This window comes from Aquila chrysaetos, chromosome Z (genome assembly GCF_900496995.4).
Source record: "Aquila chrysaetos chrysaetos chromosome Z, bAquChr1.4, whole genome shotgun sequence".
Taxonomy (NCBI): Eukaryota; Metazoa; Chordata; class Aves; order Accipitriformes; family Accipitridae; genus Aquila; species Aquila chrysaetos.
This window is the reverse complement of record NC_044030.1, coordinates 14,077,544-14,091,401: the sequence shown is the minus strand read 5'-3', so window position 1 is coordinate 14,091,401 and position 13,858 is coordinate 14,077,544. Positions and strand designations below refer to the sequence as shown.

General features: G+C 36.3%; 1 protein-coding gene across 7 annotated transcripts in view; it reads left to right on the top strand.

The window, feature by feature from the left end:
- Window positions 1–13,858, top strand: part of LINGO2 (leucine rich repeat and Ig domain containing 2) — a 565,281-nt gene that overhangs the window by 438,832 nt on the left and 112,591 nt on the right. Inside the window, exon 1 of one of the 7 annotated variants that reach the window (XM_030004182.1) lies at window positions 1,238–1,316. The exons of the other annotated variants lie outside the window; for them this stretch is intronic. Within the exon in view, the coding sequence (XP_029860042.1) occupies window positions 1,311–1,316 (6 nt within the window). The 5' untranslated portion in view covers window positions 1,238–1,310. Of the gene's footprint in view, window positions 1–1,237; window positions 1,317–13,858 lie in introns of those variants that run through there. 7 annotated transcript variants of the gene reach the window in all.

Below are 13,858 nucleotides of genomic sequence, written 5' to 3'. Positions count from 1 at the left end.
TTCAGGTATTGGCAAGTTTGGCATATAGCCAAGCAGCTGTATATCATAAGTAAAAAAAAAATTATCAAAATATAAGTCAGACAGATACTTATGAAACAGTCATAGCACAAGCAGAGATATCCTGACCTTTTGGTAAGCTCTGCTATTGTTAGAAAAGGGGCAAATAGGCATTGATTCTAACGCAGTGGAATATAGAGCTTTTATTCTGCCACCTTTTTAGGTAGTTTTTATGTAATGCTCTCATCTGTGAACTTCAGAGATTTTTAATTACAATATTTTACTGACATTACAAGGTATAAATAAAAATTAACTCTTCTACTCTCTAAAGCACATAGCCTATACACTGGCCCCATAACAGGAAAATTTTATAGAATGTGGCATTGAAACGAAACATGACAGTGTACCCCACTGCCAAATTTAGAAGAAAAAAATAACATCTGTCACAATTATTCTTGTCCTATGCTGATAAGAGAGAGGGGAAATAAGGTTTGATTGTAATAGACCAATCTATTCCCATTATTGAGGAACCTCTTGCCAAATAGGCGCTGCATCAGCAGTAACTGTCTCCCTAGAATATGTTTAATAGATTACTTGAATGATTGTATATTACAAAATCTGCTGTTGTCAGAAAAGAACAACAGGTCCATGCTGGATCTACAAAACAAGGACCTTCCTGTGCTTACACTTAATCTGAAATTGACAAGTATGGATATAAATCTCAATCCAGCAAACTGAAAAGTCAAACTTTAATAAATTCTTAAACATGTGGGCCCCCTAAAAGAAAAAACAGGAGGTGGGTCTGATGACCAGCAGTGGAGGAATGGAGCAGCAGGTGCCCAGAGTTTTTTATACAGTGATCTAGTGTTTGTCATAGAAATGTCACATAACATCACTTTATAGGCATTTTTAAGGAAAAAATATAGCCAGTTCACTCCCTACATTGCTGAGTCTCTGTGTTACACAGTAACAGACTTTTAAGAAGTGTCTGAAGATATTTAAATGGTTCATGAGATGCTTCTTTATGACCCACTGTGCTGTATATGCTGTGCATCCCTGTCTCTACTGTTGTGTGTGTCTAAGGAAACAATTGTACAGAATTTGTTGCTTTCCCTCCCCCTTATTCCTCCAGTAACATGGAGCTGACCAGTCTGAATCAAATGCAATGGGGTAGACGTCTCAAAGATTCAAATTTCTACAGGTTTTGTTGAAGTCGGTGGTGGGTAAAGGGAAGAGTCCCAGATCAATGCCCAATGGAGGAAAAGGCTGAAGCACGAGCCTAGTGGACTTCTGCTTTGCTTATTACAGTGCACATGCAGGTATGGCAAGCTACATGGTGTAAGCATTTTTCAGTTGTAATTGTCGGACCTATGGGAGGAACTATTGGACCCCTGGGATTGGAAGGGACAGGGAAAAGAGGACAAATACTGGAAGGACTGTAGTGACAGCAGGTTGTAGGTGAGAGCTGGAGTTTCTACAGTAAGGGCAGGGAGTAAGGCAGCAACTGGAAACCATGTTTCACTAGCTAAATAGCTTTTCCACTGTTTTATATCTGTCCACTGGATTTTCTCTTTTATTCTGTAGTTTACATTTGTAAGTGTGTGAAAGTGGTAAAAATAAAAATTGACAACCCTGAAGTTTTTTAAAAGGATTTGGAAAAATTATTTGCACAGAAGACAGAAGAATTGCTTTAGCTGCGTTTATAGTGGTTTAGTTTGATCTGTATGTATTCAAGTTTTCCTTCATTCATTCAGCCCCCGAAGTGCAGAAAATACTTTTTGATATTTTGTCTTTAGCCCTGCATCTTCACTTGTAGTCTGTCTTGTGAGAACTGGCTGTGTAGCTTTAAAATGGTTGCCAGGCTCTTGACAAACAAAATTTTATCTGAAAACCTGAAACCAGTTAAAAAATATAGTGTAGCAAATAAATAGTTTACTTCTGGGATTGGCATGGCATCATACTGAGTATATTGCTTGTGTTGTGGGGATAGTCTGGCTCTTATGGGAAGAGAAAACCATTTAGTTTCCTTTCTGCCACAGTATGACCTCACTGATGGCAAGCTAGCACTAACTGGTTTTTGAACTACCTCATGAGAAAAACCCACACAATTGCGAGCTATCTCTGGACCTACACAGAATGCACTGTAGGGGAAGCAGAAACAAATCTTTCATGTAGATATTTTTTATAACCTGCACATTTACCCCATGCCTTCAAACATTCCCAGAAATATAAGATAGATTTACATACAGCTGTTTTTCTGAGATTGCTTATCATCTGGATTTGAATTCCACACCCAGAGATGGTCTCCCACAAGCTCCTAAAAGCACGCAGTCTTGCAAATTTTACACAAATGTGCAGGAGACATTCTCTCAGATAGGACTTTAAAGTATTTAAATATTTCTATAGTAATTTCTTACTGAATGATTTTGTAGGCTAATGAAAGGAGGATTAGTGTCTCTGGCCACATAAACTGACAGGCACAGGTTTGCTCTATACATCAGTGAGTAAGGTCTTCTCCTCTGTAAGATAACTCTTAATTTTTGGTTCCCTGTGGCATAAAACGAACCTAAAACTGTCTTATCTCTTAGGCTACCTTGACATTTTCCCTGTCTCTGAGAACATTAGCATGCCATCGCGATGAACCCAGTGCCAACAACAGGCTCCACAGATTGTTCCTAAGCCAGGGTAGATCCTTCACTCCTGAAATAGCTCTGCTAATCACCCATCCACTTTCAGGTGTGCTAGTCATAGCTGTGCCTCATTTGCATAATTAATAAAATCAAACCAGAGTTGCCTCATTCTGAGATGGCTAAACGTTCTGTACAAAGAACATTTGTATAGAACCAAAATAATATAGGTTCAACGTACTGTAATCTTCTACTTACACATATGCTGGTATGAAAAATTCCTTGGAATTCCTGGAAAATCCTCTTAGTGAAGGGGATTGTGCCTCTTTCCACTGTGCAATGCACCAGGTCAATACTGAGAAATACCTTTCTTCACTGGAGGGTAGGCACAAGATTTATATGCAAGGAATGGTATATTAGCCAATGATTTGTCTTAGTGGAATCTACAATAACTTAAGCCACCAAGATCTTGAAATAATTATTTGGCTTCCTCTCAAGCTCCTCAGTCTTCAATGTCTGCCCTTCATTCTCCTCTCATTTGATGCCTACTGCAGAAAAAACTAAAAAACACAAATTCCCTTTAAATGTAGCCATTTTCCAAGAGAACATTTATTCTGACAGCAGTTAGGAATTAATGACACATCCATACACCGTCAAAAATCTTTCTGAGTAGCTGTTCTTCAAGTAATTATTTCTTTTATCTCCCCATGTACAGTTTCACTGTTTGAAAAATTGCAGGGGACAGTTATTTCTTATTGTCTGTCTTACGACTAGCTTGCATGCATGGCAACTTCTGCTTTCCCTATCAAGTCAAGATCAGTTTGGTTTTGTTTTCTTGTATTACATTGTGGGGGAGGTGGGGAGCACCAGAACAAAATCATGCTTTGACCCAAAATTTAGACTCTATCTGATGAGCAGAGGGAGATGGAAGAAAAAGATTTCTAAAATATTTGAAACTGCAATTATGATGTATAAATACAGTATTTTACTAATCTTATCTGTAGCCATATTTTGTGAAAATGCTGTTAAGGGAGCAAGTGAAAGCATCCTCTTCCTTCTCCTGTAGGCTACTATTCTCAACAGTCATGAGAAAAATCTGTCTTTTTCTGGTTTTATGCTTACCTCATGATGCAACTGAAGTTATTATTAGCTATCATTCAATAGACCATATCTAGATTTGAAGAATTACTCTGCAAATCAAAATGCATAAATAGGTCATTGTACCTGTGGGCATTTAGACTGGCAGATAAAATTGCTAATTTACAAGTATATATACCTGAAGAGAGCAGAGAATTCTGCATGTGGGCCTGCATGTGCAGACTGAGTGCATTATTTCAAACTTGTGTAAGGATTTGTAATGAACTATTGGATAGAAAGAAAATTCACTCTGTATAATCCAATATCTCAAGAAAAAAAAAAAGTGTGCGAAATATATTTCCATGATTTAGAAAAAAATTGCCTGAGATGAGCCTAATTTCTAGCGAAGCACATAGGTTGTAATAGCAGCTATTGTTGTATTCTAGTGTCCAGGTATGAATAACCTGTCAGCTTCATGACAACAATGACATGACTTACATGTAATAGGGTGAAAGTCAAATTCTTCCGTACACCATGTCATCCAGCACAGAGAAAGTGTCTAAGTCATATGAATAAACTTTTATGAGCCCTGCAGGTTTCATATCAGATAAAGGACAATGGCAGTGACATATGATGAGACTGTGATCACCAAGTTAATCTCATGAAGAATCTAGTAAAGGAAGAATAGAGCTGCAATGTAGAAAAAGTAAGAAAAACTGAAACAGACATGAGAACATAAGAACAGATAAACAAGGTCAGGTTGAAGATCCCCGTGTCCCAGTATCCCATCCCCAGTGATGACCAAAAAATAATTTCTCAAGAAGAATGTAGACCCAGAGCAAGTATATACAATACTTCCCCTGAGTATTTGCCCAGCCTCCAACCAGCTGCAATTTAGGGAGTTCATGAGTTGGAAATATTCCTTATGTGTGTATCAACCCTTAATGAATTTTCTTTCAATAAATTTCTTCAGTCTTGCTTTGAAACAGTGTAAACCCTTAACATCTAGCGGGAAGGCTTTCATAGCTTAATGACATATTCTGGAAACAGCCACTTCCTTTGTTTGCCTTGTACCTATTAAATACAAACTTTGTATGTTGCCTCTTAGTTATGCTTCATGAAGTTATATCAGCATTTTTGCTAGATATGCATACAGAGCATTCAGAAAATTTGGCATTTTTATTATTACCTTATGTTATGCATTAAAACAATTCAGATATTGAAAATCATGTACAACATTTAATGTCCTCAAGTTGCGGCAAGGGAGGTTTAGGTTGGTTATTAGGAAAAATTTCTTTACTGAGAGGGTTGTGAGATGTTGGAATAGGCTGCCCAGGGAAATGGTTGAGTCACCATCGCTGAAGGTATTCAGAAAGGGCGTAGACAAGGCACTTCAGAACATGGTTTAGTGGGCATGGTTGATGGCTGGACTCGATGATCTTGAAGGTCTTTTCCAACCTAAATGATTCTATGAGTCTATGATTCTATGGAAATCTTTGCCATTTTCAATGCTATCTTCCAAATCCCTACTATCCCGTATTTTCCATCCTTTCTTTCTTTCAGAAGTCAGATGAAGGACTTGAGGCAAACTTTTTTTTTTGCAACATGTTACTCTAGACAAAAGCATAGGTCAGTTCTTGGAAGAGATATAATTCTCTTTTTCCCTACTGAATACTTAGAAAAAATACCAAAGCAGGTTGAAAAATCCACCTGATCACAATAATTCAAACCCCAGACAACTACATACTCTGACACTTATCTTTGACACTAAATGAATTAAATGTAATTGGTTTATTTGCTAACTGCTGCAGACTAAATAAGATACTTTAAATCTTAATTCATTGCTCCAGAACATGCAGCCCTTAATGAGACAAGTTTGTTATCTTCCTGTAGAGCTGTATAGGATAGATGTAGAGAGGTGAAATACATGTAGAGCTAAGCTCTCAATAAGAAGCAACATGTTGCCATTCTTCAGCAAGAAACTTTAATTACTTTTCTCCTTTCTACTGTTCTTCCAGTCATTCTTGATAGATTATGTTTTCTAGACTTCTTCATGATTCTTGTTGATTTATCCTCTTCAGTTCCTTGCCTCAGCTTTCTCTTAATCCTGCATCTTCTGTGGATGAGTGCTGGCTGCGAAACAGGCATGGCCAAGCTATTTCTTAACTGATCATTCAGAAAGGTTAAAAATATTTCCCAAGCTGAGTAAGTGGCAAGACAAATGACCTCCCATCAGTTGGGTAAAAAACATTGTACCATGACTAACTAACTTAAACAATCTATAATATGGTAAAATACCAGACCCTGCTTCTGTGCTGTTCTCATCCCTGCCTGAAATTGAACACTCAGCTCCTCACTGCTTATCTTTTGGCTTTCACAGCACTTATATTCAGATGGTGGAAAAAAAAAAAAAAAAAAAAACACCTAGGTTTTTCTGAATGCAGAACTATGCAGCTCTTTTGTGTTCCAAATCACCCTGTGTCAAATTTATATGAAGTAAGAGTGTATCATCAAATGATTTATTTAGCAGATTTAGTATGTTAATAAAATATATACATACAGTAATAAATAATACAGTAAATTACAAGTTCTAGCACAAGGACATTAGAAAGTAAGAAAATATTTAAAATCTGTTGGAATGTACCACATAGTTATATGTCAAAGTCAAAGCTGAAGTCATGTTCAGATTTTAAGATACAGTAGAGACCCAGTCAGAAAGCTTATTGTAGAAAGACCCCCCTGACAAAATGCCAATTCATTCCAGGAACAGCCTGGGTTCTATGGCCTTTGAGTGGTCATTCAAAGGAAAAAAAAAAAAAAAAAAAAAAAAAAAAAATGAAATCTATGTTGAAATCATGAGTATATTAAATGCCATGATAGTCTTCCTTTGGAAATATATTCAGGACTCCACTGATTCAAAAATGAACTTCAGCAATATCACCCTTGTTCTGTAAACCTTAGAGTCTACTTAATTAAGAGCTCCTCAGGAAATGCACTGTCTAAAGTTATTTGTCAGTGAACTGGTTTTGCTTGTTTGTCAAAATTCCAGTCTCTACAAGTCTGTCTTTTTCTGTTAAGTAAGGGCTATTCAGTTTAGTGCTTTTAATGATGGCTATATTGAGATAACTTCCTGTGAAGTTGTCCAAATGTCAGAATTAATTTCTTTTATCTTATCAGTATTAAAAAAATAAAAAACCAAAAGTAATTAAGATTTACTGAAGATTTCTTTTTCACAACTCTAAGCAAGCTCCCAGAGAAAATAACTACTTCTGTTGATCTATTGGCTCCTCACAGAGAATAATGGGATATATATAGGATAGCCAGCAGTGAGCTCATTTATCAGAGAAGAAAAGTCTTAATTTAGTTAGCACTGCTGAGCTTTGTCTACAATGAAAAGTTTAACTAGCACTGACAATGTTTGTGAGAAACCTACGTAATAGAAAAGATGCTAAAAATAGTTTAACTGCAAAAACAGATGGGGTAAAATGCATTGCATGCACATCTAAAACTCCCTCTAAATTTCCAAAGCAAATAAATTTTGGTTGACATACTGAAATACGAAGATGTGGTTCACATCATGAAGACTTTTTGAAGACTTCCTGCCATTTTAGAAATATTGTATAAAATTTTGCAAAGAAGTTGTTCTTATAGCTTTCTCAATCACTAAATAAGGTGTAATAAAGAATTCCATTCTGCCTGTTGGTTCATAAAAAAAACTGGGGAGAAACGTTCCTTTTCTCTGTTTTATTTTAATTCATAGTGGATTTTCTTACAAAACCAAGCTCTTTACAGCAGTTTTCCAAAACAGCAAAATGACTCCTCTTTGCAGCCATATTTGCTCTTTTGCCATTCTTACATAGTTGTAAAGCCTCTGAAGGAAGAACTCTATCCCACATAATTTGTATTTCACCCTCTTGTTTCTGAAAATGGAAAGCACTTTAGACATTGCAGAATTAATACTATAATATTTGTCCTAATGATCACTGAAGGAAAGGATTTGGGGTTTTTCCTCTCTTGCCAGGTATGTATATGCAATTGATTTGATCCACTTACATCTTACTTACAGTCACCCTTAGCAAAAAAAAAAAAAAAAAAAAAAAAAAAAAGATATTTGACATAAAGGCATCTTGATTGTCTTTATCTTTTCTAACAAAATACAGTAGACAAAGATTACAATTAATGCTAAATACATAGTCAAGCACGCTAAAATCCATGCTTAAATAGGTCTGGGTAAGGCTGAATCCTCCAAAGCTAAAGGGCATGTCTGTGATACATGGTCTGTCATCTACATTGCTGTCTCTGATGGCCAAGGAACATATCACACAGGCACAGCAGGCTCAAGAAAGCAAGTATTGCAGCCTTACCCACTGATTGGGCAGACTGTCTTGCCTAATTTCCCCTTGAGTGATGTTTCTGTGTTGTTTTTTGCATGATAAAGGGACAGAGCTGAGACTTTGCCACTTCTGACATTAAGAATTAAATTCATTTAAGAAGCATTTTTACTGAAATCATTATTTCTAAACAAAATTGTTTGCTGGGTTGTCAGAAACTTGTATTTTATTTTCCACCAATCCTGCATTTTCAGTCTTCTTCAGCCCTGAAATACTTGTCCAGCTGAGTTTTTATAATCTCTTTTTCTAACCTTGGGACTCAAACTGCCATTGTTCATTTTGGAGCATCTTCACTGAAATCAGTTTGGTAAACCAATGATTCATGTATTATCTAGAATTCAAAAGGGTAAAAATCTGGTCCTGGGGATCCTTAAATGCATACTACTGTTAAAGTGCTTCTAAAAAGCTTTTATAATTTTCTTGTGATTCTAAGTAAAATTCTGAGTCTGCTAGCTTGCTTTGCACTTCAACTTGTCTGTTAGGCTTCCTGTGGGTTCAGTTATTTTCAGTAACGTTGCTAACATAACATTAACCAGTGCCAGGGTTTCATTTTCTGCAATTTTTTTTGTACTATTGCAGTCTTAGAAAAACAACTTCTATATGGTTATAAATGCTTAGTTTGAAACAAAGATCAAGTACTTTATCCAACAGTACTTCAGAAGAATTTGCTTCCCCTCCTGGCATTTTGAAGTTGTTAGATTTAAAACTCCTTTGAGAATCAGTAGGGCAGGCTAAAGAGAGAAAAGGAGTTACTGAGTAGGGGGGGAAAGACTTTCCTTTTTGCAGAAGGGTGAGACCATGGCAATTGGCTGGGCTAGTGCTAAGAGTTTATTTAGGTAGGAATGATGTTGGAGGCATGAGATGCCAATCACAAATTGAGTGAACTTCAGAATACAAAACAGATAACAGGCGAAAATGGCCTTTCAAGCGGGCAACTGCAGAGTGATCAGAATCTCAGCTGAGAATACAGTGACAGTTTCCCAAATGAAGGATGCTTTTTTGACTGCTTAGCAAAGGCCTGAGGAAGCCAGCCCCAGGTGCCTAATGGAAACATTTTCTCTATGTACAGTTACGCCTTTCACAGAGTGTCTTTAACAGAAGTCTGCTGTGCCTTTCAATCCATGAAACAAAAATTTTTCATTTATTGATGATTCTCCTTTGCTTTTTATCCTTGCAGTAGTGCATGTAACAGAAGGAAGTATATGTCCTGATGGTAAGAAAAAAGAAACTCACATTGGTCTGGAATTCACTATCCAGTCAATCACTGATCAATTCACTGATCAATGTTCTCATCATATAAAAGGAAGCTGTACAGCGAAAAAAGTAGCAAGTTAGAGGAGGAAACCAATTTCAATAAATGCAGTCAGCTAGTTGAAGGGGGCCTTTACTTCAACAAAATGTGGAAGTTGTCTCTCAGTTCTTCAGGGGAAAAAAAAAAAAGAATTAAATATTTTAAAGTAGGAAGACGGCCTCTAGAAAAGGGAAAAACAGTATGATTGCTGAAAGCTGAAATTAGAAGTCCAATTTTGTTCCCAACCTACAGTTAGAAGAAAGACAAACTGTACTTTATTGCTTTCCATAGCAGAATTTTAAGAATTAAAGACATGGGGATTGGAACAAAGACAGGAAGCAAAATACTTAAGAAATTAGGGTAAATCATACTGTCTCCATTCATCACCACTAAATTTCTATACATAGTAGTTTTTTCATTTTAATTTCATTGCTAGGTTCAGAATTAACTAAGTTTATGTCTCTAATTGAGTTTACCAGTAGTAATGAGGTGGACTTGCCATCATCAAAATACAGTTGCCTGTTTACGATATACATACATGACTGTTGGAAAGGGATGAGAAGTTAATCTGATAAGAGGAAGTGCATGTTTCTTGGGTTCTTTATTTACTGTTTCATCTTACTTGCCAGAAACACTACAATAGTCTGTAGCCAATAGATAAAGATTTCACTTTTTTACTTCATCTTACCTATATATCATTTGTTTTTAGGACAGTACACTTATATTAAGGGAGTGATGAATCATTAAAAAGAAAAGGCAAAGCATGATATCGAATGGCCTTCATTTTGTATTGAATTCATAAAATAAAGTTTTTTAATTTGGTGGTTTGGGGTTTTTTTCTTTATTTCTAGTATACTGAATAAACAGTTCATTTATTTATTTTATTCAATCTGTAAAACAAACAACACTGCCTTTGGCCCCTGTCTACTTTCTACTTAGACCTGTTGGTCTAAATGCCTGAATGAAGGGGAGCTGCTGTTGTGGTAAAGCTTGATACTGTAACAGCAGATACTGAGCTGCTCATGACCAGCCTGCAGTGAGTCTGGAATTATTTTTATCCCCTGCACTCTTATACATACTGCTCATGCTTAATTTATGTAGTGTTTTTAATTTTAATGAGGAAGAGATAAAAAGTATTTATGCATTTCCTGCCATATTACAGCAGACACATGATTACAACCTTATAATCAAGAAATAATTTTTCACATTCAGAGAGTGCTTGTCCCACTGCTCAGGACCTATGTTTAATTAAAAATCTGAGCTCTCGTACATATGCAAATATCATTATGTCAACAGTAATAGCCACAAAAACATGAAGGACTCATCCACAGTCTCAGTAGAGCAGAAGGGGAAAGCAGTGTGATATCTTACACCTTTCTTAACTTCATGAAATGAATTGTAATGGACACGGAGCTCTTCACAAGGTTAGCTCTCCCTTGGTAATTTGCTGTCTGTACATGGAGTAAATGGTAATACAGAAGTGGAAAAGTTTAACAGCGGATAATATAAGTCAGACATGGCTTTTCATTTAAGAGCAGTTCAGAATTAAAAAAATACAGAATTATTTACATTTAAAGATGTGATAAAATAACACAAAAAGGAGAATAAGAGTATAACCAATTCCTCCATAAATTGCACTCTACTTAATACTGGAATCTCTTGTTCCGGTGGCAAGGATTAGATAAGAAGTTCTTGCTTTTTTACCTTCTGCTATAAGCAGGATTAACATAAGAAAGCCAAGTTTATAGTGCAGGAGTAATGAACTTTATCTGAAGAAACAAGGAGAAGCTCTCTACAGCTTGGACTTTTCTGATGATCAGATCTCACTGCACCCACACTCTGGTATCTGTAGATCCTGCTAAACCACATGGTAAAGCAGAGTCTCAGCACAGTCTTGACACACTACTAACCATTAGGTAAGGGTGGTTGTGTGTCAGTCCAGACACAAATGTGCTGGGCATTCTTACTTTAATTATACCTGTGGTTATTTATTTATATTCCTTTATTTTTATCTTCTTGTTATTGGTTCTTTCTGCAGAATGTGATTTTAAAAAATATATTGTTAGTTGTCAGTGGTTAATATCAAGCCACTTTATATGGAGGAATATATTTGATTCGCATGGTTTTGTTGTATCTGTATGGACTCGAGCTATTGGTCTTAGAAGGGGAGCTAAGTGGAGGGGAAGTTGTCACAGCTATATCGTATGCAAACGCTTCTCACTCCAAATTAAGTGCCAAATTGAATCTTTGGGGTATCTGTTGCAGCCACACTATATAAAGATGCAGAATGTCTGGCTGAAAGCTTTCTCTTTTCCTTTGCCTCTCTCTGGTGTATACTACACATGGAAAGAATGTTAAAATAATTACACGATTGAACAAATGAGCAGGTATGTATTATCTGAGAGATATTAGAAGGTATTGGAGGTGAACACAGCATAGGGGAAAATCTATTAGTTTTTATTTCTGTAGATTTTAATGGCCTAGTGAATATACATACTTATAAGTATATGTGTTGGTCTAGGCAACTCAGAAAATATGCAGTTTTCTATATGGTTATTTTCTTGCATGAGATCATGTTAGCAGATGTTGGTACTTAACCGTTTTTTCTTAAGTCCTTCCTCCTTCTGTTCTTTCCATGTACAAAGTTAAACTCTCTTGCTCATTCTCTGTTCAGACATACTCTCCATTTAGCAAAACAGATGTTCTCTTTAAATAGGCTTCAGGTAATATGGACATCTCAGCCTTTCCTTAATGAATCTATCATAACCAAATTATATATGCATAAATGCAGCCTAAGTCCTTCAAGGACATCCTCATTAGCTGTGTCGTGTTGGATTCACCCTTTGGAATAAATATGCCCCTGTGGCTGTTTAAAACATTTAGAGTCACTGATTCTATTTTAAAATACCCATTTGATATATATTAACCATATATTGCTATGTACACAGGAAGAAAAAGATACAAGAATATAGTTTTTCACAAAGGTATAAAATAAGTCCTCTTATGTTCCACAGCTCTGTATTCCTTTTCACATACATAAAATAATAAGATGAGAATCTGATCAATCATCTGTAATACTCCTAATTTATTCACAGTGGTATAACTTAGCTAACTGGATTTTCCTTATTTATAATGAAGTGACAGGAAATATTTCTCACTATAGTAATTCACAAATACAAACATTGTGAGTTATGGGAGATTTTGATTTCTGTCAGTTTAGGTAGAGGATATTTTTAATATATGGCATGAAGTAATACAGCTTGGGATAAAACATGTTCAACGGAATGTCTGATATTCAGAAAACATATAGTGAGATCCATCAACACCAGAAAAACATTAAAGTGCTGAAGCTTTTACATTTAAAAAAAATTCTTAGAGATCTTAAACCAAGTTTTGTGTAAAATAGGCAAAATATGTAGTATGAGTTTGGATCACTGGATACAGTGATTTCAGTAAAGAAATATTAGGTTATCCTCAGCTATCCAGTCTTCATGACACAAGTCTGTCTAATTAATCAGCTGTGCCATTTTAAGTTCCACTTTATACACTGTTTTTTGCAGTGCACTAATTTGCACTGTTAGGAGGAAATGGTAGTTACAAACAATTTCCCCAGTGCTGATATGAACCATGGTACTGTTGAAATCAATGAGAAGCTCTCCCTTGGTGTCAGTGCCAAGCAGTGGAAACCTACATGGGTTATTCCATAAACAAAATGTAGTAGTGCTGGTAATTATTGCAGAGGACCTTTGGAATCATCATGCAATCACTATTTCTTTTCTTCTCTCCTTCATCTGTTGGCAACATTCAACCTTATTTAGTTAGCTGGGTTTTGGTCTTTTTCATTGTAATGTAAGGATCTTCTTTAAAAACAAACACCCAAACTTCACTTGGGCTCTAGGGAAGACGAAACAGCCAACTACAAGTAGTTCAGCTCTGGGCAATCTCCTCTGGTTTTGTTTTTTTTTTCACATAATATCAAGGCTGTATTGGGCTCCAAATATAAGTCTAGCTTCTGGTCTCTTTACTCTGACCTATCTGAAACACTTATTTCGGTGGGACTGCTCAAAGACTAACCATGGTAATTTGTGCATTAGTGGTGACACATCACCCAAAGAAGGCGGCAAAACACCTTTCCTGTTACCATTCAGGTGCAATAGGTATCCACAATTTCTAACAGCTGCGTAAGGGAATAGCAGAATGAGACTGAGCCCCTAGGGCTTCCACACCTAAGAGATGATTTTGACCTGCCTTTGCTTCCAAGTGAAGAGGCGTCTACCAAACGTTTGTAGAGGAAGTTTTACCCAGTAGGCCAGAGTGACTGATCCATCAGAAACAAAGTTGGGTTGTATATTGGAAGCTGTTATGTGTGAATGGGAAATGTAGCAACTGCAGATTCATAATGTTTGATTATAAATTACGTTCGAGTGCTCATTAAGGCACAAGAGCATGCATTTCATTACAAAACCACAAGGATT